This window comes from Artemia franciscana, unplaced genomic scaffold (assembly GCF_032884065.1).
Source record: "Artemia franciscana unplaced genomic scaffold, ASM3288406v1 Scaffold_296, whole genome shotgun sequence".
Taxonomy (NCBI): Eukaryota; Metazoa; Arthropoda; class Branchiopoda; order Anostraca; family Artemiidae; genus Artemia; species Artemia franciscana.
The window spans coordinates 146609-171952 of record NW_027063679.1 but is presented as its reverse complement, the minus strand read 5'-3'; the positions used below and the strand labels follow the sequence as shown (position 1 = coordinate 171952).

General features: G+C 34.3%; 1 protein-coding gene across 1 annotated transcript in view; it reads left to right on the top strand.

The window, feature by feature from the left end:
- Positions 1-25344, top strand: part of LOC136043094 (condensin complex subunit 1-like) — a 125749-nt gene that overhangs the window by 42015 nt on the left and 58390 nt on the right. Inside the window, exons 7-10 of the mRNA XM_065728027.1 lie at positions 3726-3933; positions 7912-8131; positions 17404-17657; positions 21641-21773. Coding sequence (XP_065584099.1) covers positions 3726-3933; positions 7912-8131; positions 17404-17657; positions 21641-21773 — 815 coding nt within the window. The remainder of the gene's footprint in view (positions 1-3725; positions 3934-7911; positions 8132-17403; positions 17658-21640; positions 21774-25344) is intronic.

The window sequence follows — 25344 nt, the reverse complement described above, 5'->3', positions numbered from 1 at the left end:
CCAACCTTACATTTCTTTAGCAATGTGAGAGCATATCAAAGCTTAAGAGGTACACGTGATACTCTTCTCTTGCCTCAGTCCCAACTATAGAAAATGAAATGATATAATTAATCGAAATTATGCACTGAAAGTAGATGAACCGGTGGGGAAATTCTCCCTTTCTCAATTTCCCATTTTTTTTCTGTTCATTGATTTAAGAACATATTTGGGCAATGGGTTCAAAGAACTTTGACACATCTTAAATACTTTTACATTTTAACCGGGTATCAAACAGTTCGTGGTAACGAACTGTAGTAAGGAGCGATCCGGCTCAATAGTAACCAAAACTCTAAAAAATTGAATTTTGATATCAATAGCTACATCAAAAGAATCGCATTTTAATGCTGATTTTAAATATATAAGTTTCATAAAGTTTAGTCTTAGCCATCAAAAGTTACGAGCCTGAGAAAATTTGCCTTATTTAGGAAAATAGGGGGAAACACCCCCTAAAAGTCGTAGAATGACACCATCAGATTCAGCGTATCAGAGAACCCTACTGTAGAAGTTTCAAGCTCCTATCTACAAAAATGTGGAATTTTGCATTTTTTGCCAGAAGACAAATCACGGGTGCGTGTTTATTTGTTTTTTTTTTTTGTTGTTGTTTTTTTTTCCCAGGGGTCATCGTATCGACCAAGTGCTCCTAGAGTATCGCAAGAGGGCTCATTCTAACGGAAATGAAAAGTTCTAGTGCCCTTTTTAAGTGACCAAAAAAATTGGAGGGCATCTAGGCCCCCTCCCACGCTCATTTTTTCCCGAAGTCAACGGATCAAAATTTTGAGATAGCTATTTTGTTTAGCATAGTCGAAAATCATAATAACTATGTTTTTGGGGATGACTTACTCCCCCACAGTCCCTGGGGGAGGGGTTGCAAGTTACAAACTTCAACCAGTGTTTACATATAATAATGGTTATTGGGAAGTGTAGGCTACAGACGTTTTCAGGGGGATTTTTTTTTGTTTTGGGGGTAGGGTTGAGGGAGGGGGCTATGTGGGAGGATCTTTCCTTGGAGAAATATGCCATGGGGGAAAAAATTCAATGAAAAGGGCGCAGGACGAATCTGGTCACGTTAGGAAAAAACGTCAAATTAAGAGTTTAATATACAATGCTGGGTGTTCGGAGCCTCTCTATTATGGAGTATAATTTGAAAATAACACAACTATACGAGCGATAAAACATATATACCACAATCATAACTCAACTAACGAAAGAACTGCTAAGAGATAACACAACTATAAAGCGAAAACAGGTGAAAACTAACGGGAAAATAAACGAACTAAGAGGTGGAAGGGACCCAGAGAAAAAATATAATCCTTTTTCAATTTTGAGCCTAACTTCCGCAAAGGAGTAATAATGTCAGAAGCCCCGAAATACCGAATTATTTTCTTTTCAAACAGTTCGTGGTAAGGAACTGTAGTAAGGGGCGACCCGGCTCAATAGTAAACGAAACTCTAAAAAACGGAATTTTGATGCTAAAAGATACATCAAAAGAATTGAATTTTTACGCTGATTCTAAATATATAAGTTTCAATTAATTTAGTCTTTGTCATCACAAGTTACGAGCCTGAGAAAATTTGCCCTATTTTGGAAAAAAGGGGGAAACATCCCCTAAAAGTCATAGAATCTTAACGAAAATCACACTATCGCATTCGGTATATCAGAGAACTCTGTAGCAAAAATTTCAAGCTCCTATCTAAAAAATGTGGAATTTTGTATTTTTTGCCAGAAGACAAATCACGGGTGCGTGTTTATTTGTTTGTTTGTTTTTCCAGGGTCATCTTATCAACCAAGTGGTCCTAGAATGTCGCGAGAGGGCTCAACGGAAATGAAAAGTTCTAGTGCCCTTTTTAAGTGACCAAGAAAATTGGAGGGCAAATAGGCCCCCTCCCGTGCTCATTTTTTTCCAAAAGTCAACAGATTAAATTTTAAGATAGCCATTTTGTTCAGCATAGTCGAAGACCATAATAACTATGTCTTTGGGACCGACTTACACCCCCACAATCCCTGAGGGAGGGGCTGCAAGTTACAAACTTTGACCAGTGTTTACATATAGTAATGGTTATTGGGAAGTGTACAGACGTTTTCATGGGAATTTTTTGGTTTGGGGGTGGGGTTGATGGGAGAGGGCTTTGTGGGAGGATCTTTCCTTTGAGGAATATGTCATGGGGGAAGAAAAATTCAATGAAAAGGGCGCAGGATTTTTTAGCATTACTATAAAAAAAAACAATAAAAAATAAACATGAAAACGTTTTTTCAAATGAAAGTAAGGAATAGCATTGAAATTTAAAACGAACAGAGATTATTACGCATATGAGGGGTTCTAAAAATACTTTAGCATAAAGAGCGAGGTATTTAGGAGGGGATAAATACCTCGCTCTTTATGCTAAAATATTTTTAGTGATTTCAACTATTTATTCTACGTCCTTTTTGATTCAGGGGTCATTCTTAAAGAATTGGGACAAAACTTACGATTTAGTGTAAAGAGCGAGGTATTAACGAGGGTACAAACCCCCTCGTACACATAATAAAAATATAAGAATATAAAAGTTTGGTACGTAAGTTAATTCTTAAGTTACGTATATTTTTTACTAATAAAAACGTTCGTTGAATATTAAAAGTTCTAGTAGCCTTTTTAAGTAACCGAAAAATTTGAGGGCAGCTAGGCCTCCTTACCCACTCCTTATTTCTCAAAATCGTCTGATCAAAACTAAGAGAAAGCCATTTAGCCAAAAAAAAATTAATATACTAATTTCATTTCAATAATTTATGTGCGGAGAGCCAAAATCAAACATGCATTAATTCAAAAACGTTCAGAAATTAAATAAAAAAAACTAGTTTTTTTTACTGAAAGTAAGGAGCGACATTAAAACTTAAAACGAACAGGAATAACTCCGTATATGAAATGGGTTGTCCCCTCCGCAGTCCCACGCTCTTTACGCTAAAGTTTTTAATTGTTTTAAAAAGTAGAATTGTGGCAAAGAGTCAAACTTTAGCGTAAAGAGCGAGGGACTGCGGGGGGGACAACCGATTTCATATACGGAGTAATTCCTGTTCGTTTTAAGTTTTAATGTCGCTCCTTACTTTCAGTTAAAAAAACTTGTTTTTTTTATTTAATCAACTCAAAACTGGTGCTTGTCTGCTTGATCGTAAATTTCATCTGGATAGCAGAAATATAGTTCAACGTATGGAAAATATTGAAACTGGTGCTTGTCTGCTCATGGCATAAAGAGAGTCAGAATGATTCAAAATTAGGAGGAGATGAGCTTTGAACATCAGCTTGTAGAACATGGGAAAATGAAAATAAAACTGTTCAGTCTAAAAAGAAAATCAAACTCATTCTTATAAAACATGTCGTTTTTAATCGAAACTAAGCAATCTTTTAATCCCCTAATATATTCCGCTCTCTAGGCACAGAAAGATTATACGTCTTTTTTTTTATTTATATCCATAGTATCTTTATCTTCATGAAATTTTCGACAGTTGTAGCTGGTGGCACTCCATGATATTACTATCTATGTAACCAACATTTTTCTTCAGTGAAGAAGAAAATAGCTTCCTCTAAATAAACAACTTGTCATATGAGTCTCATATAAGGAATTCTAATTATACTTTATCGCTTCCTTAATCAAATTAGAACGGTCAAAATGTAATAGTATTTATAGCTTAACAATTTTTTTTTCATTTGACAGCTGTCACGGAGAGTCAGAATGATTCAAGTTTACTAGAAAATGAACTTGTTGCTCAGTGGACAGAAGAATGTACCACATGGGAAAATGAAGAAAATGCAATTCAAGCTATCCGCTTGGCGTTGACAGAAGCCAAAGTGAAAAAAGCTGTCTATTTTGCTGAACGTATGATATCTTTGTTTCCTGAAAATTCTGAAGAGATGGAAGCCAGGTTAGCTATTCAGATATAACTCTCAGTAACAACTACAAGTATTAAGTCGAAAATTAAAAAAAAAAAACTGTTGAGGGGGTGTTCAGAAGATACTGTGTCACCAGGCTGTAAAAAGGCGTATCTGTAATATCTCTAAACGTCCACGAGCAATTCAGATCCCACTAGGGAGAAGGTAAAGCCTAATAATGGTAGATGATAATAAGCCTAGCTAAGCTGTGGATGTCAGGTCTTGATTTTGTTTAAACGATAATTTCGACGGGACCTGTGCCTGTCATCATTATCCTGTCTTGCTAGAAAATAAAATAAAACTAAAATCACTGAAAAACACTAATAGTGAGCCCAACCTGGAATTTTTGTTGTAACATGGCTATAATTTTGGTAGAGGCGTTGATGGCCACTATCCTAGTAGTTCTTAAGAAAATTGGAGCTACAGGAGGGGGCTGGAGTTTTTTGTGATGTCTTAAAAAGACAAAGCTTAAGAAGTTTTTCTGCACTGGCCCATTATTTTTTTGAAAACCCTCCTCACTCCATTAAGTTTGACCAGGCCCAACTTATCGCTATAGTTCCACAATTTGTAAAGTAGAAAATGAGAGAACATATGGAAATTGCTAAAAACAAACCAGCCATCAATAGAGACAATTTTGAGTTTCGCATTAGTGTGATTTGGGAACCAGTCACCCATAGACTGAAAAATCGTAATAATAACTATTTCTATTTTGTGCTTCTGCAGTACAAATTTGAAGCTAAAGTCAAGGAAATCCCATGTTATTAACAAATCTTGGCTTTTTATTGTTAAATGTTTCAGATTTTGGTGTCACCAATTATTATTGGTCATTGCTACATGTTACATATTTTTAAGTGTCACAGATTGTGGCCATAGACGTTTGTGTCTCAGGCACTGTCTCATATTTTAGAGTGTTATTATATTGGCGTATGTAGTGTATTTATCTTTGTTGCATGATTTCTGCTGCTGGACCTATATTTTGTAAATGGTTTGACTGTTCTAGATAAGAATCTGAGCAAAATAATGGAACTTTAGGGGATGTTAAGAGTTTACTGCAAAAATAGGTTTGAAACTTGATTTTAACAAGAATAAGTTGCTCAAAGTATAACAGTTCAAAATAGGGATGAAACCTTTCAATTGACGGAAAATACTGCTGATGATGAACACTGTATATGTGTTCGAAATATCCAGTTAAAATTTTTTATAACTGTTCACTGTCAATTAAAAGGTTTCATCCCTATTTTGAACTGTCATACTTTCGTCATGGAAAGGCAGATGTGGTCTTCGATCTATAATAAGTTGCTCAGTCTGGAAATAAACGAGGACGAAGAGTTGTTGTTCGGTAATGAGAGCATTGGTCTAGTCACGTCTAGTGAATAGCTTTACGTACCTGCGTGGTATTGTTAGTAAAGATGGTGGATATAGTGAAGATGTAAAAGTAGAATAACTAAGGACCAGAAAAGTTATGAAGGGTTGAGAAGTGAGTGTGCGAACTAAGATTCGAATATTGGAAACCATGATAATTACAGTGGCCAAATATGGCACTGAAACGGGGGTGCTACGAAAGGATAAGGCAAATTTATTGAATGTTTTCTTTAAATGTATTGTTAAAGTTCTGTTGAATTGAATTAAAATTAATTAATTAATTATTTGAACTAAAATTATTAAATAAAACTTAAATTGTTCATTAAAATCTATTAAATGATTTATTAAATTGTCTAAAGATAGTTTTAAGTACTCGTTTGTCTCGCTGTATTTCAAACAATAAGCTGTACGAAAAATGCGGTTCGACTCTACTTCCTAAGACTATAATTAAAGAAAGGTTGGTATAACTTATTCAGAGCCTCATGGGAGAAAGAAATAAGGAAAAGTTTTGAAAAGTTTGGGATAGAGAAGGTTTATGCACAGCTGCGTTGGTCTAAAATGGTTTCATGATGAAGTGACTTGTTTGTAGTAGTAGTAGTAGTAGTAGCCAACGGTTTTATCAATCAGAAATGTCACATTTCTTTTTCTTTTTTTTTCTTCAGGGAGAAAAAAAATTCAAATTCTTTACCTACCCTCTTAAAGTTTTGATAGTTAGTACTACTGATCTCTGTTGGTGAAAACGAAATGCAAAATCTGGCCATAGTTACCAGTTACCATTGTACCATTCGTGTATCAGTTGTTCCCTCTCCCCCTTTCCTATTACTCTATAAAGTTGTGAAAAAGTACTTACTCAGGACAAATAGATTATTTTGTGGATACTAATTTTGGACAGTAAAGTACTGCGTAGCTTTAGGAGCTTATGCTAGCAGGGTCGGAATGTTTGTCAATGCGGGGAGGGGGAGACTCCCTTTTAAGACTGACTTGAAGGATCCTCTCTCAGGAAATTTGTACCTTATGCACATCTTCAATGCTTATTCCCCACTTTTTTTTATTGGGACATCCGACATCTATTTGGAATGAAATATATGCTGCAATGACAGAGTACAGGTTCAAAATGGCCAAACTTTGAATGTATATGTTGCGGAAATTGTGGTCAGACTGAAATATTCATTTTAGCCACTTTTAACAAATTTTATTCTTGAACCGCTTTATAGCCAAATTTTTTATAGCCCGCTTTCTGGGGCTATAATGAAAGAAAGGTTGAGATGGCTAGGCCACGTTCTACGGATGAAGGATGACAGATTACCGAAGATTGTCCTTTTTGGCCAACCGTCTGGGGCTACACGGAAAGCAGGTCGTCCTTGTCTGGGTTGGGAGGATGTCATAAATAAGGATTTAAAGGAAATGGGAACTTCCTGGGAGGGTGTAAAGAGGGAGGCTTTAAATAGATTAGGTTGGAGGAGGAGCGTGCGTAGCTGTGTTGGCCTCAGGCGGCTTGGTGCTGCAGTGAGTTATTAGTAGTAGTAGTAGTAGTTATTCTTGAACACAAAATAGTTAATTTTGCCTATAAAATAGCACCACTTGTCTGTGGTCAGTTAAAGCATCTCCGTGTTTTGAAAATACTGACTGCAAAATTTTGAGTTTAAGGACTGTGTGATTGTCCTACATAAGGGCTATTACTGCAATAGAATAAAATTATTCTATTGTTCACAAGTTTTTTGTTAAATGCTCGTTTTTTTTTTCTGATGATTGGTAATTTTCTTTTTAGCTACTTTTTTTGGTAGTTTTCTCCTTGGTAGTGTGGTAGTTTTTGTTTGATGATCTTTTTATTTTATATGTTGTCTTCAGTCTATTTTCTATCACCAAGCAAATTTTGTTTATAAGTTGGAAAATTCAATGATTTTACACTTGCAATAACATTAATTCCAGTCGCTTTTAGATATTCAGCTTCATAAAGTTTACATTTGCTTTTCTGATTGTTTCATTTTTCTTATTTATATTGATGTTTAACATGGTTCCATCTTTTTTCTAAGATTTAGATTTTTTTCTAAGATCTATCTTTTCTGAGATCTTGGATTTGCCTTTTCAATATGAACAAATTGTTTAGAAGGTTAATGTTCTGGATTAAGGCTTTAAACTGTTTATTTTTTAACTTACTATTTTTATCACTTAGATTTTTGTGAAGCTGATAATAAACCCCCTTACAAAATCTATTGCAATAGACTCGGTTTGATCAACCAGCAAGCAATTTTTTGTGACCCATTGTTCTAGAATTTATTTTAAATTACATTTATTTGCTATTGAGGCTGTTTTGAAATAGAAAGTCTTTTTTATGCTAAGGCAGCTATAGGATATCCTGTAGTGGCGTGATGGGTTTGACCTCAGCTTGGTAATACGGGGCCAAGAGATTGAACCCAGGTGTAGCAACACACTTCTGGGCCAGGAATTTGATTCCGTCTCAGTATTAATCCAAACAAGAAGAAGAAGAATAAGACAGTTACAGAACCGTTTTTTTTGTAACAATATCTCCTTTTTAATATTTATCTTTAATTTAATTTAATCTTTCATTTATGTTTAAGTTAATATTCTTATATTCTGTCAAACTTCAGTGACATAAGTGAACCTGAAAACGCAGTTCAAGTCAATATACTTGAAAAGATGAAGGGGATATTTGTTCCTTTAGAAGAGGACAATTATTCGGAAAAATCTGATAACGAAAAAGAAGAAGGTGAAGAGGAAGATGATGACAATGAAAATAGTGAACAAATCGAAGGGAAAGACCTACCACCAGAAATATTGAAACAGAAGTCTCTTGTTAAATATCTTAAGGTAATTGATGTCTTTTAAGATATTACGATAGTAGAAGTTAGTCGTGTCTCATATGTTCTTTAGAAAGCTTTCGAGCTTTCTAAAGAATTTACAGCACAACAGAAAAAACGCACAGAACAACAAAAGCCAATAAAGGTTTTAACCCTTTAACGACACATAAATCTCCATATCGGAATACGAAGAGGAAAAAAAAATCATTCATTTTGAAGTAAAACAATGCAGCAAACTCCTTGTTGAATTCACTTTTTTTGTGCCTCTTTATTTTTTAGGGGGGGGGGGTGAACTTTTTTCTGTGTGTTAAGTTTCTCTTGGCCCTAGTACTTAATAAGTTTCAAATTGAGCCGGCACAAAAAGTTATTTTGCTCTGTTTTTAGCATAACACCCCCTCCCCCCTTTCTACACGATCAAACTATTAAGCCATGTCCTGAATGCAAGTATTTTTCCCCCTGTTATTTTTGAATAAAATTAAAGAACACTGCCAAAATACTGAGTTCGTAGTTTGATTCCATTCTATTTTCGTGCACGGTCGTGAAAATTCTAATTTCAGAAATTTGTATTATTGATTTTAATTGATAATGGGTTTTCTGATATCAAATAGCCTACCGTAGCCTCTTTAGCTAGCGTTAGTTTATTATAATGATGAAAAATACGGCTACTACTACTACTACTACTACTACTAACAGCTCACTCCAGCACAAAGCCGCCTGAGGCCAACATATTTACGCACGCTTTCCTCCTTCCCAATCTGTTTTAGAATAAATTTTAATAAATTTTTTTTTCACTGCACGGTTGCTGAAATTTAATTTTACGTCACAAATAGCACCAGTATATATATATATATATATATATATATATATATATATATATATATATATATATATATATATATATATATATATATATATTTCATATCGGAAGAATTTGACTTTCACGTCAAACAACTGTATAAATTTGACTTTCACATATTCAACTGTATAAAATGCATACGTAAGATGAGTCAAAACTTAGTTAAAACATCAAAATAAAAATAAATAACAATAAAATTAATGCTTGTTTTCCTGGCTATTATATAATTTTCACAAAACTCGAAAAAAAACTGTTGAGATATTTTTCACGTTTAGCGGGGATGGGAGTCAGTTTGGGGACTTTTTGTGATTTTATATTCGGCGGTCTGTTGCTAGCGGTATGATAGGGTTCGGGGATGATGGAACGTAATAAGGGATGAGACAGGGTCTTGATGCCGAAACAAAGGTACTGGAGGTTCCTTATTCTCGGCCAACGTAGTGAGCTTGAATCTACCTAGTAGATAACGATATGGAACCTTCCCTTCACCGTTATTATTCTAAGTGCTAGTATTGAAGATTTTCAATCTTATAAATGTACTCTGAAAAAAGGCTTAAATGCCACACTGGAGAAGCAAACTCCAGTATCGGCCAAATAAACGAACAATAAAGTTAGAAAAGATCCTTAGGGAGAGGGTGGGCAATAAAATTTTATAAAAAAGTTTAGAAGGGAAACCGGAGGGGAAGCTGGCTTGAGGATGTTTTGAACATAGGCATCCCACTTCAAATCAGCAGTAAGTGTCACCCCAAGTAGGTTGATGCATGTAACAGAGATTTTGGGAGAAATGAGGTTTGTGAAAGAAGGGGTGATTTAAAAATATGAACTGTCATAACTAACGATTTATTAGTGTTAACTCTCATATTCGACAAATAAGCTGTGTGACATCGTCAAGTAATGTCATAATTGAGCTTTTAATATTTCGTCAACAAACCTCAAGTATAGACAGGTCGCCCACATACTTCCATCGCTCTTGTGGTCAGCCTTGAGGCTATCAATTATTATAAGGAATAAAATGGGATACATCGGGGCTCCCCGGGGGATCTCATAAAAGATAGGAAGGGGGCCGGAATAAACATTTTTATATTTAAGCACTTGAGAACGAGTTTTAACTAGAAAGGGACTCACTTGAAACTCCATCAGCAGTTTATTTACGAGGATATTGTGGTCAATTAGGTCGAACGCTTTCTGGAGACCAATTACTAAAAGATTCAACCAAGTATCAGGGTTTTTAAGTCAGGGTTTTAATGGTGTCAAGAAGACTAACAAGGTAGTGCGAAGTAGATGTCTCGTTCAGGATTCCAAACTGTTGTATGTCAATAAGTTCAAGAATTTCTGCCTTTAACCAATTAGATCAGAAACTCGTACATTTTTGAAAAAAAAACTGGGGTCAACGTAATTAGTCCTTCTCGAGTAAAATCGTTCAGGCCTCCCTTTTTTCTGGATTTGAGTAATATAGTCCAGCTTCCTGCACGATGGGTAACATCCGGCATTACTAATTTAATTAAATTTAATTAAAATTAATAACAGGGGTTTTGATCGTTTATCAGGAAATCCCTTTCTTAGATCAACTGGGATATCAATGGGATAAATACTAGTTTTTTCAGTTTCTGTATTTTCTATTATTTTCTTCGCTGAATTTTCCCGGATTTTATCTTTTGGAGTTTCAGGGACTAGATGGTTTTCTGAGAGAGGGGGGAACGCATGCATAATGCTAGCTAGGTGTATATTCAGCTCATAGACTGTCTGTTCAGGCGGTTCATCCAGAAGAAAATCAAGGTTCTTGCACCTTGACCCCCTATTTGTTTCATTTTTTAAGCCATTTTCGAGGTTTTCTCTGTTTTAAGCAATTTAATTTATTCTCACCATAAGAAGGAGCAGCACGAAGTATTTCTTCCTGATTTGTTTACGAAGGGTTAAAGCATCATCTTTCTTTTCATTAATATAAGGTTTTTTCTGAGGAATATACCTTCTTGGTAACCTCCGGGAAACATTTTTGGTAATTTGTTCATTAATTTTGTTTGAAACAAAATTACCTTTGAATTAAGATTTACGCACGACACAACATCATCTCAACTCTCAGACGTAGTCCAAAATCAAAAAGACCTTGACTTGTTATTTGTCCGTACGAAAATTCAGATACCATGTAATTTGTTTTAAAAACTAGCAGTAGTTTAGATTATAACATGAAATGATATCTGCCACTGAGGGAGAGGGAAGGGTAGTTGGAGCATTGTAAAAGGTTTTAAGGCTGGTCCCAATAACATCCAAACTGGTTCCACCTTTTGTAGTAGGAAAATCAACAATTTACTCTGGCTTCTGAACTTTGCACAGATGTTTAAGGCTTCGTTCCTTTGCGTTTCCTGCTGTTAAAAATACCATCATTTGGATACTTTATCGTCACAAAGTCAAAACTTGCTTGTAGCCTATCATGAAAAATACGATGAGAACACTTTCTTTACATTCCTTGTACTTTCATATGATCTATCACTCAAATAACTCTTTTCAAGCCTTGCCTCCTCTCTATCAAACATATAGCATTCTCTCTAATATTCATAGTTGTAATTCTAACTTTCTTCCCAAAGACACTATCAGTCGCTTCACAAACTTTTTTCCAAAAATTATTCCATTCGTATTCTGCAGTGTCAAATTTAGGCTATCAAGTTTAGTTTCCAACGGTTCCTGGAAATTTTCTCTCAATTTTTTTTTTGAATTCTTTTCTCTCGATTTCAGTTTTAGATTAACCATTGACACTACTATATTCTTATCTTTAATTTTATTATCAATAACATCCTTCCTATATACCCTAGTGCCTTGTATCGATCCTGCCAGTCTTCGGTTTATAATACAATAATCAATAAGGTTAGCTGTCTTACCATCATTTGAATCATGGGATATTTTATGACCAATTACTATATTGATTATAACCAGATTTACGTACCCACGAAATTGTAGCAGTCTTTGTCTGTAGCCATTACTGTTTTCTTTTCCTACACCAAAGCTAAATTGATTCGGGCACCATATATCACTATTTCTAACGACCTGGGCTTTAAAATCTAATAAATAAAAAGAAAAAATTCTACCTGGGACCCTGTCTATTTGTTCCTGTAGGTGTAAGTAAAACCATCTGTCACTACTATCTCTATCAGTCGGTTCTACAGGGGCATTTACCACTATGACTGATATCTTGCACTTTTTAGTCATAAAACAAGAAACTAGCATTTTATTATTAATAAATTCTCAACCTAAACAAGATTTAGCAGCTTCCTTATTCATCATGAGCCCTACTTCCTGCCCTTGTATCCCATACTTCGTACCTGAGTAAATAAATTCTACATCACCTAATTTCATGCTTCCTACCCCTAGGATATGAGTTACTGGAACTCTTGATAAGTCCAGTTTGAAGTGTCTGAATCTGTCAGTCAAAATGTTGGTACGATAATTGTTTTTAACGTTCTAATGTTCCAAGTTGCAATTATCATACATTTTAAATCATTTAAATTTTTATGGTCTCAGGAAAAGCAGTAGTCCCAGAACCAGCGCAGGACTGGGGCTAAAACATATTCTCAAGTCTAAACGAAGTGCTTAATTTGACTTTAAGGTGGATAGCAATAAGTCTCTGGGACCTCCAGTATGAGTGAAGGCTTTGTGTATTGCTTATCCCATCTTTGTCACAACATTGTTTCCCCAACTTGGCAATGCTCTTCTATCAGTAAGAGTTAAAATCCTGCACAGGCAATCTCAAGCCTGTTACCTCCGAGGAATTATATATTCATGCCAACAGCAGTATGTAATTAAGACAGACCAACACACCGCTGTCCTGTTTAGCAGATTGCTATTAGTAAGTTGCTACTAGCAGTTTGGCTACTTACCTCTCACAAAGAACAAATTTAGGTTCTCATAATATATTCAGAATTTGATGCAAGTTTATTGTCTTTTGGGTTTAAATAAAACCTGGGTAAGCTTGAACAACATGCGGGTAAGTTCTAATCTGTTATAAATTTCTTAAATTTCGTCATAAACTTCAATTGAATTCTCATCACACGTCTTTTCAAACAACTGTAACCCCTTTTCAACAACTCTAAGTAAGGAGCAACCCGGCTCAATAGTAACCGAAACTCTAAAAAACTGATTTTTTTATACCAATAGATACATAAAAAGAATTAAGTTTTTATGCTGATTTCAAATATATAAGTTTCATCAAGTTTAGTCTTACCCATCAAAAGTTACGAGCCTGAGAAAATTTGCTTTATTTTTGAAAAATTAAGGAAACACCCCCTAAAAGTCATAGAATCTTAATGAAAATCAGACCATCAGATCCAACGTGTCAGAGAACTCTACTGTAGAGGCTTCAAGCTCCTATATGTAGAAATGTGGAATATTGTATTTTTTGCTTGAAGAAGTATCACAGCTACTTGTTTTTTTTTTTTTTTTTTTTTTTTTTTTTTTTTCAGGGGTGATCATATCGACCCAGTGGTCCTAGAACATCACCAGAGAACTCATTCGAAAGGAAATTAAAAGATGGGAGGACCTTTCTATCGAGGAAGTTTTCATCGGGGAGGGAATTTTTCTATGAAGGGGGCACCGGATTTCTCAGCTTTAAAAAAAAGGATCAGAAATTAAATAAAAAAAAGTTTTTCAACTGAAAGTATGGAACAATATTAAACCTAAAACGAAACGAAGTTATTACGTTCATAAGAGGGTTCGCCTCCTAGTCAATACCTCGCTCTTTACGCTAAAGTTTTTTTTTTACTATTTTCATAAAAACTATTTATTCTAATTAATCGGCCTTTGTGATTCAGGAGTCATTCTTAAAGAATTGGAACAAAATTTGAACTTTAGCATAAAGAGCGAGGTATTGACTAGGGGGGCAAACCCCCTCATATACGGAATAATTTCTTTTCGTTTTAAGTTTTAATGTTGCTTCTTACTTTCAGTTAAAAAACAGTTACTTTTTTTTAATCTTTTATGAACCTCGTTGTTCTTAATGTGAGTACCACTTAACGTTTTGGAAACTTATAGTTTATATTACTTGACGCAAGCGAGTTTAGCATTAGCTGCTAGTGCTAATTAAAGAAGTTGGGAGAACTTTCTATCAGAAAGGAATCCCAAATATTACCACATCTTATGAAAAGTGAGAGTGAAAGGTGTGTATCACAAAATGGGATGTTACCCGGGAAAAAACTACGAAAAAAGTTGGAATTTTACTAATTTTAGTGTAAATTCAGTTTATTTTTCTGAAGGTGCCTATTGCCTTTACATTGTTTGCAAGGTAGGTAAACCGCAAAATAAACAATCTGATATTTTTTTTTCATTTATTACAATCTTCTTGACTCCATCAGCAACAATGATGTTCCACTAGTCCCTGTAATTTCCTCATTTGATTTGCGACTTTGCTGTTTTTATTACACCTTCGCTTAAATGCTTCAAGCGAGGGACCTTCTAGGAGGCTATTCCAGATAGTGTCGGTTCGTCTGGCATAGCACTTTTTAATGTATTCCTGATGGGGTGTATCCTGCTCAAGGTAGTCTTACAGGGCTGTGTTTTGGCAAGTTGCCCTTTAAAGCTTTGCCTATTCAGAAACGAGTTTTTGTATATTTTCTGATGCAGGGGAATGAATATTTTGTAGAAGGCTGATGTAGTTGCCACGCCAAAACGATCTTGGATCGATCGCAAGGATTTGGCATCAGGGTTTCCAGAAGATGCTGCGCTAACTAATCGATTTTGAATACATCGGAGGGTAGCCTACTTCGAATATATTTGTTTTCTCAAGCTGTTCTAATGCCTTCTTTTGGTTGCCCTTCTGTTAATATATTGGATGCATCTATTTTCGTGAGGTGGCTTTAAATGAAACAATTAATTTTATGCGGGGCCGTTTTAGCATGGAAAGGGCCCCCTAAAGTGCTGAAATATTATTTTATTATGTTATCATGCTTATTATTATATTATTTTATTTTATTTGCAAGCATTCTGTTGACTACAATTTGATTTTTTTTTTCGTGCCAACCGTAGAGATCTTTTCGCCTGTTCCAAAATTTCTAATTCTGCACAGAGCACACTTGAGTGGAGATGTTGACCAAAATATTTTTTTTTTTTATTGGCTGTTAAAAAAAATGTACTCGTTTTCTTCTTCGTTACAATTTTCTTTCATTTTGTCAGTCCTAGCCAGTCTAGTCTGAGTAATTATTTGCGTAGCACTCTTAGTTTTGCTACTTATAGTCGTTATGATTACTTGTAAATAAAGAATTATATTTAATTAATAGAAACGTGGGACAAACTCCGTTGAAATATTTGTCTGTTTTCAGTAAACGATTTTTTTCAACTATCACATAGAACAAGCGGTGCTGAATAGAACTTCTTTGTATGTAACTTTTATTAAAATGTAGTGTAAAAGTACTTCACCTTTCAACATTAAATGGAAGAAGAGACAGGGAGATTCATCCTATGCAGCACTCCTAATTTTGCTACTCAAATAGATCAATTAATGCCAGTACTTACATAGAGCGGTTCATTATGGTCTTCTTTGTTTTGGTGTTCAACTCACAAACAATAATTTTCTGCCTATAAACTGTTTCTTATGTTTGGATAGCTTACTTATTCTTTAGAAAAAACCTTAGAATCCCCCCCCCCTTAAAGGGCTTTAATTGGCTACTTCTATCAAGCAAACGGTTAATTGAACTAAACTTAAATACCAAAGGCCGAGCAAAGCTCAATCCTCTGGTACTTAAATTTAAGTGAAAATTGATAAGTGCGTAGGTAAATATGGTTATTTCAACAAAGTTTATTTTTGTGTTGTTCAGACCACTTTGAAATGAACGTCGCTAAGAAATTTGCACGCTGATAAGAGTGCCACAAAAATGCAGCAGATTACAGGCACAAGGTCCTACGGTAAATTGTTCTTCTAGGACTGTTTATCTTTAGGCAAGGATTTGGAGCCATGGCCACATCAGTCAAGTTGCTTGGTTCAAAATAGGCTTGTCGGATGTTTGACCTATTTTTGGATTTTTTTTTAATTTTCATCCCCCCTCCCCTCCCTGGAGGCAAGTTCATTCGTTCGCGTCATGTTCAGATCCCAATCAACGATTTGTGTCCATAGGCTATTTTTCATGTTTAGAATAACTACAAAATCCACTCCCCATCCCCGATAAATTCTAATTGGCCACCTATGTCAGAACAAGTGGTTAATTGAATGTAACTGTAATACAAGAAAATCGCTAAATATATTAAAATCTTAAGTATGATCAGGGACCGGAACTCTGCTATTCAATTTGGGAAAGAGTGTCGTTTAAGAAGATAGAAAATCGGTCTGTCTATGTCTGTGTCTATGTCTATTTCTGTGTCAGGTATATGTATACGTCTATAAATATATTAAAATTTTAAGTACGGTCCGGAATGCAACTCTGCAATTCAACTTGGGAAAGAGTGTCGTTCGACAATGGTCCCAATAAAAATGTGGCAGATAATTTGCATATTAATTTGTACATGATAATTGCAGACAATTTATGATAAAGTATAGAATTAGAAATATAGAAGAGGGGGATTGTAAGCCTCAGGTTAAGGGTTTTCAACCGTGGAGATTATAATAGCACCCTTTTCAATCTTTCCAGGCTTTCCATTCCAGAAATTGCACCCAGAGTACCCTTTTTTGGGAGTTGTATGGCAGTTTATAATGGAATTATCAAGTTGAACTTATAAAAAGCGGTTTGACATAAAATTCAGCTTTTAAATGAGCCCTTAAAGATCTTTCTCTGATGTTCCTGTGCCTCACCCAGCCTTTCTATTCGAAAAATGGCATTCAAGTAGCTCTTTTCTTTAATTTATAAAAGATGGATTTAAAGTTTTGTCACTTCTAGTTCCCATCATTTGCTGATCCATTTTTGCGAGATTTTCTTAGAAATCCCCGGAAATTTGGGGATAGTGGAAGCACTTAACGTTAAGAAGATGGAAGGTCAACAATGGTTGCAATAAAAATGTGGCAGATAATTTGTACATTATGTTATGCTAAATTGTTTTTCTAGGACTGTTTATCTTTCACCGAGTCTCTACTTGGAGCCCTGGCTACACTAATCTACTTACTTGGCTCAAAGCAGGCTTATGATGTCCTTGAAACTTTGAGCAGCTTCGTCGGCTGTTTCCTCTGTCATTTTAAGATCTATACTAAAAATTTCTCTTTTAAACGCCATCAAATATACTTATAAATGACGTCATATACAAAGCCTTTGACGTCATATTCAAACATACAAAATACATACATGACATCATAATGCTCAATCTTAATAATAACGTCAGTCGACAAACATGACATAATGCTCAATCCTTATAGTGACGTCAGTCGACAAACATGACGTCAGTCAACAAACAGTCGACAAACATGACGCCAGTACACAAACAACTTATTTATATATATATATATATACTAGCTGTTTTTCTAGGACTGTTTATCTTTCACCGAGTCTCTACTTGGAGCCCTGGCTACACTAATCCACTTACTTGGCTCAAAGCAGGCTTCTGATGTCCTTGAAACTATTGAGTTTTTTGTGCTTGCGTTTGAGTTTGGTTTAACTGAAGCCATTGCTGGAATTCGAAGGATGTTAGTTCTTGTTTTCAGTCGGGAGCAAACTGTTAAAGACGCTGTAGTTGGAGCTTATAAAAGGCTGTACATCAATTTGAAATCTAGCAATTCAAGGTAGGTTTTGCAAAAATCCACATGTTGCTGAGCAGCACTACTGCTTTGGCAGATTTTTTTTTTCGTGATCAGTGGTCTGTAGCAGCTAGTTGGCACGAGATGCAATATCAAAATTTCCGCTGGGCATGAGAATTGTGAAACGGGATGAAATATTTTTCGTGAAGTTGGTCAAATTCTCTATAGTTTACCAAAAAAGTTTTTTTCCTCATGTCCTACATTTTTTAAAACCAAACTGTCATAACTGGGAAATAAACGTTTCAGAACAGTGCTATGACGTGGTCTGGCAGAACTTTAAATTATTTCTCTGAGAAAAATTTATATTTCTTTTATATTTCTTGAAAATGATGCTGGAAAGTGGGTCTTGAGTTCCAACTTCAGATTTTTGGATTTTTTTTCTGGAATTTTTAATTTGGTGCCTATTATGTTTAATTAAGTAGTGCTATAGAATGGACCACAAGTTGACATGAACTGTCTTATATACCTAGTTGCTTTTTTCACTTGGTAAATAATTTCCAAAGTTCTCGTGATGCATCAAATTTATTTTTATATCCTGGAGGTAACTTCTTTTCTAGACAAGGCAGAAAAACGAAGAATGAGAGATATTCATCCTCTAAGAACTGAAGCTTAAATTTGTTTTATATAAATGAATTCCCTTCTGTGACTTTCTATTTTGAAGTTTTGATTTGATGAAATCCTTACATCTTATGAAAGTAAACTGCCATAGCATCAAAACTTAGCTTTAAAAATCAAATAACTTCGAATACTAATAAAAAGTTATCGTATATTTTTGACCACCTGGTTTTGAAAGAGAATTTCCGATTTTTATTATTTTCTTCATAATTTGATGGCTATTATATTTTGAATTGTTAATGCTATAAAAGTTAGCAAGAAGGCATGTATTTCCTTATATCCGAATATGAACTGTAAACCAAGAAATAATGTCTAAAGTTGTCCTTGACATTCTGGAGGTAATTTTTTTTTTTACTAGAAAAGTTAGAAATTCAATTCCAACACGGATAGACAGATCTTGCTCTTCTAAGAATTCGAACTGATAGCGGTTTTTCAGAAATGAAATGACTTCTGTGACTTTCTATTTTGAAGTTTTGGTTCAACGAATTCCCTACATTTTGTCCAAATAAATTGCCGTAGCGTCGAAGCCTAACTTTAGAAATCAAATAACTTGGAATATTGATTGAACTTCATATCATCTTTTCGACAACCTAAGCAAAATTCAAGTAAGGAGGAGGGCATGCCCTCTCCAAATATCCGAAAATGAACCGTACACTATGTAATAATTTACGAAGTTGTCATTGCGCATCGATTCTTTGACATCCTAAAGATAGTTTTTTTGACAAGTTACTTTTTTCTTCTACAAATAGACAGGTTTAATCTTCCTGGAACTGGAACTAACATTAGTTTTCCTGAAATAAAATTTATTTTGCGACTTTTTTATTTTAATTTTAAGAATTTGCTACTATTTTTCATATTCCAAACACATTAGCTACGAAGGTAAAAATTCCGATTCTAAAACTTTTAGTTTGATGTCCTTATATTATTTTATTTTAATCAATTAACATTTTGGAATTGACGCGAGGTGACATAATTTTTCTTATATATCAAGCGGTTTCTTGCCCTTAGGAATGATTTCCGTTGCTGTTATGAAGCATCAAATTTGTGTGATTGTATCCAACTTAAAGGAATTCCGAAAGGGTAGTTTTTTAGAGAACAAAGATAATTTTCAAAATCAATCAAGATATTTAAGATGTTTCAAAATAATTTTTTCAAATACACGAAAGATAATCAGTCTTCTAGATTCGCCTATTTTCATAGTTTTGAGAAGCTATCCACAAGTTTCCCTCTTGCCAGGATTTACATCAAGCACGTTTTTTGCAAACAGGGAAGCTTTTTACCTGAAACGTAAAAAAGGGAGGGTGGGGAGGAATGACATTTCTCTCATCTATCTGAATATAATATTAAGAACGTACAGAAGCAAAATAATTTAAAAAATAAGCATACTTAATTAGCTATTTTGATGTTAAATAAAATTTCAGGTTTTCACTATTTCAAAAAAGTAAAAACTTGAAACAAAAATGAAATATCTATATCAGAGGGCTACCCTCAAGATATCACAAACTAAAGAAATTAGCCAAATTTTCGTTTCAACTCTGGTTAAATCAGATGATAATGTTGTGATTTTTATTATTATTTATTATTATTATTATTTATAATACATTATTATCATTAATTTACACTTAATGTAAATTTATTGTTTAATTTATATTTATTTATGTTTAATTAAATTATGCACGTATAATTATTGATTTAGTATAAATAATTAATATACTGATGATTTTTAATTTATTTGTTTAATGTAATTATAATAAGGTCAAATAATGTAGAAATAATAAAAAAGAGTCATAAGCATAACGCATGTCACATATCAGTAGGTTTAATGGAAACAATTAGATACAATTGATAACTAGAAAAAATCCTTGGGTGAAAATAAGAATAAGAATAGAACCCAAAACTTGATAAAAGAAAACTAGAGCTCAACGAGTTTAGAAACGAGAGTTTTAGTATACGAACAAATGAATTGACGAAGATTTTCAAGCTACATCCCCCCTCCGACTTCTCTGAATTGACATCAATCAACTGCCTGTTTTTTTTTGTCTCCTTAGAGAAAAAAATATATGGAGGAACAATGGCCTATCCCGCAGAAATATTCAACGACCCTCAAATCTCCAAGATCGAATGCTTATGTGACGATATTAGAGTTTAATTTTTCCCAGTTCTACGATTTAATGTTTCCACATAATGCAACAATTTTGCTAACTCTCGACAGCTTAGATCCAGCTCTATCCATCTACAATCTTGCAATTTTTTTTTCCTTTTCATTTTTTATTCAAGTTGTAAAACACATTAAAAAACGTAGAGAAAAAAATATATAGAAAAATAGGAAAATTTTCGCATTATTCAACAAAGTTTGGATCTTTCTTAAGAACAGAAACCTGAGCAACACTGTACTTTCGCCTTGCTGAATGAATATATCTGAAACTAATAAATCAAAAGGTATAGGTATTTGTTCTTTCGGACCAAGCTTCATCGATAGGCTTGTCGCAAAATCATGTTTTTCACAGGAACATCAAGGTGTTCCTCAAGGTAAACCTCAAGATACCTAGAAGCCACCAAAAATATAAATTTTCATCCCGTATAGACTACATGACCTACTATTTTTACGAAAATGAGGCTGCATCATTCTGATACATACTTTAATTCGTATTTTTTTTTGAAAATCATTTAAATAAAGTCTCAAAAAATTCGAAGGTCTTACCGTCGTAAATTGTGTGAAATGTTAGAAATGTCAGATATGCATTTAGTGTTGGGAATGCCGAAAAATTTATTTATCAAATTTTCATGTTTCTTGTACTCTTATTCTTCGTACTCTTATTCTATTAAAACGTTCATATAAAAAAACGTTCTTGTTGTGCGAACAAAGAAGGAAAAGAAGCTATAACAGAAACGTAGAAAATATGTTTTGATATACGTTTATATACGAAATATAGAAAATATATTTACTGGAAATTAGGGGAAAGATGCTGGTTTCAGATGACAAACAGTATTGGTTTCCGTGCCATATCCATTATTTTTGTCAGGTGTGAGGGGGGGGGGGGCACAAAACTTTAAAAAAAGCATCAAAGTGTGTTGTTTTTATTCATTTTGATTACGTTTTTAAGAGTCGGCCAAATATTTCGGGGAAATCCCTCCGCTGAATTCGGCCTTGTTTTTTTTTTCACCCCGCCAAATATGCTTTTTCTGTGCCTTTTTTTTTTTTTAAAGAATTTGTTTCACTGTTGACGAAGAAGTGACTTGCGTAAATAAATATCTATAGTAAAATGAGAAGTGTTACTGGAACTAATGTTAAACTATAATTTAGTCGCAATAAAAACCCCAAAAATTTTTTACATAAAAGACATCATTTTTAGGGTATCAGCTGTTCAGATTGTAAAGAATTTGACAACGCTGGTAAATGGCGCCTCCATAGGAGAATTGACGTCCTTAGAAGAGCTTGTTTCAGAATTTGTAAAAACTGGAGATCTCAATAAGGAGTGTATACAGGTTAGTGATTATTCCCCGAATCTGATATTAGTATTGCTGGACCTTCATTTCTCTTTTTTTTTTGTTTCTTCAGTCTTTCTTCAGTTTCTTCAGTTTTTGTTTCATCTCGGAAATTCAAAACTAAAACCTCTAATTCAAAACAGGTTGTGGCCATTTCGAATTCGATTGATTTTTTTCTCTTTTTTTTTGATTTTGAAGTTCGAAGTAGAAAACTATACACTCTATCGAAGTTGGTTCGAGATAGCCACTGCATCGATTAGTTTCTCTCTCTCCTCTCTTATTATTTCCTTTTCCTCTCCTCTCTTATTTCCTCTCTCCTCCTAATTTTCACCCCTCTCGATTGTTCAAGACAATGTCAGGTATTTTGGCTCATTTTAGCTATTGATATTCAGTCTTTTAGGGGTTTTGTAAGTAATAATTCTGATTAGATCTATGATATTTCATCGCCAGACTGGTTGTAATTTTGAAATTAAAATTTAAACAAGTGTGAAGCTTATTATTTTTTTGATAATTAGAATTTAAATGGGAAACTGGTTCTTTCGAGATTGTGGCTTTAAAACCCACTTTTAGCTAGAATATCAAACAGTTCGTGGTAACGAACTGTAGTAAAGAGCGACCCGGCTCAATAGAAACCAAAACTCTAAAAAATGGAATTTTGATACCAATAGCTGCATCAAAAGAATCGCATTTTAATGCTGATTTTAAATATATAAGTTTCATCAAGTTTAGTCTTACGCACCAAAAGTTACGAGCCTGAGAAAATTTGTGTTATTTTAGAAAATAGGGGGAAACACCCCCTAAAAGTCATAGAATCTTAACGAAACTTACACCATCAGATTCAGCGTATCAGAGAACCCTACTGTAGAAGTTTCAAGCTCCTATCTACAAAAATGTGGAATTTTGTATTTTTTGCCAGAAGGCAGATCACGGATGCGTGTTTATTTGTTTTTTTTTTTTTTTGTTTTTTTTTTGTTTTTTTTTCTTTTTCTTTTTCCCAGGGGTGATCGCATGGACCCAGTTGTCTTAGAATGTTGCGAGAGGGCTCATTCTAACGGAAATGAAAAGTTCTAGTGCCCTTTTTAAGTGACCAAAAAAAATTGGAGGGCACCTAGGCCCCCTCCCACGCTAATTATTTTCCCAGAGTCAACGGATCAAAATTCTGAGATAACCATTTTATTCAGCGTAGTCGAAAAACCTTATAACTATGTCTTTGGGGACGACTTACTCCTCCACAGTCCCCGTGGGAGGGGCTACAAGTTACAAATTTTGACCAGTGCTTACATATAGTAATAGTTATAGGGAAGTGTACAGGTGTTTTCAGGAGGATTTTTGGTTGGGGGGAGGGGTTGAAAAGAGGGGGATATACTGGGGGAACTTTCTATTGAGGAATTTGTCATGGGTGAAGAAAATTTTCATGAAGGGAGCGCAGGATTTACTAGCGTTATTTAAAAAAAAACAATGAAAAAATAAATATGAAAAAGTTTTTTCCAGCTGGAAGTAAGGAGCAGCATTAAAACTTAAAACGAACAGAAATTATTACCCATATGAGGGGCTCACCTCCTCCTAATACCTCGCTCTTTACGTCAAAGTATTTTTAGTAATGTCAACTATTTATTCTACGGCTTTTGTGATTCAGGGGTAATTCTTAATGAATTGGGTCAAAATTTAAGATTTAGTGTAAAGAGAGAGGTACTGACGAGGGGGCGAACCCTCTCATATGTGTAATAAAAACATGAGAATAAAAAATTCTTTGCGTAAGCTAGTTTATAAGTTACGTATATCTTTTACTAATAAAAAGATTCGTAAAAAATTAAAAGTTCTAGTTGCCTTTTTTATTAACCAAAAAATTGGAGGGCAACTAGGCTTCCTCCCCCGCTCTTTTTTTCTCAAAATCATTCGATCAAAATTATGAGAAAGCCATTTAGCCAAAAAAAAAAAAAAAAAAAAAAAAAAAAAAAAAAAAAAAAAAAAAAAAAAAAATGCAAATTTCGTTTTAATTATTTCTCTGCGGAGAGCCAAAATCAAAACATGCATTGATTCAAAAACGTTCAGAAATTAAATAAAAAAACAACTTTTTTCAACTGAAAGTAAGGAGCGACATTAAAACTTAAAACGAACAGAAATTACTTCGTATGTGAAAGGGGCTGTTTCCTCATCAACGCCCTGCTCTTTACGCTAAAGTTTTTCACTGTTTTAAAAAGAAGAGTTGAGAGAAAGAGTCAAACTTTAGCGTAAAGAGCGGGGCGTTGATGAGGAAGCAGCCCCTTTCATATACGAAGTAATTTCTGTTCGTTTTAAGTTTTAATGTCGCTCCTTACTTTCAGTTGAAAAAACTTGTTTTTTTTTTTTAATCCAATGATAATATCCGCCTTTTCTTAGACCTTAGTTCTGCCTCTGCCGCTAGAGACACTCAAGGCTCATCCCATAAGTTTCTGCATCTGCATCCCTCCAATCTTGTCCCATGTATTTAATAATGTTGTTCAGGTCTGCCTACTAGTTGTGTTGTAGCGTGTTCCGTTACATTATCCTTTGACTATTGTCTGACGGATGACAGTGATGCCGCAAGGCAGTATGCGAATTACAGTTTTGGTTGCTTTTATGAAGAACATGTCATAGATAACTCCATCTTTGCACTCTGTTGACGCTATTCACAAGCAGTTGTCTCGTTGCGTCTCGTATTGGTTGTCATTCTCTGATTTCAATGAATCTTCAATATTCTTCTATTTATAAATGAAATATAAAATCTTATATACTTATATAACATGGTATATTCATGATATAATGTGTATAAAACACCATATTTATTTTAATTCATTGCATTGTCACGGCCCCATATAAACATTTTTTTTACTTTAAATAAAGTTATTTTGAATGTTAAAATTCATGAAAGGTTAATTCATAGTAAAACATCAGAAAAAAAAATACAATTTCTATAGGAACTATATTACCATCTAATTTTAATTGCCCCGGAATGAGTGTTCCCAGTGCCTTTCTAGCAACTACCCCAAAAACTGTCGACAAATGATGATAATTTGTTGACAGCTTCTGATCTTTCTTCCTAAAAATGCAACATGACAACCAAATTTGTCGTTTGATTTAATCTTTTTTTCTTTTTTGTAAGCACAAGCGCCATTTAGTTTTATGACTACGAGAGATTGTGCAAATAAAACCTATTCTATTCCATTCTAAATATTTGTGTTAAATTGCATTTATATTTTTTTTTATTAAATTTTTAATTATTTGATATTAAACTACCTAGAAATAGTGACATGCCATTTTACTTCAAAAGAACATCTGTTTGGTGACAGAATTCCTTCGTATTTTCTTTGTGCAGTATTTTGCTCGTTTTTTGCTCTTTTTTTTTTAAAGGTGAATCCCCCATTTCAGTCGCACTTACTTTTTGAAAGAATTCGATTTTTCTTAGACCTTAGTTCTGCCTCTGCCACTAGAGACACTCGAGGCTCATCCCACAAGTTGCTGCATCTGTAAACTCGCCGCGATATTACACCACAGTTTATTAGTTAGAGTTCGTAGTTTTTACATCATATTGGCCAACGAAATAACGACCAAG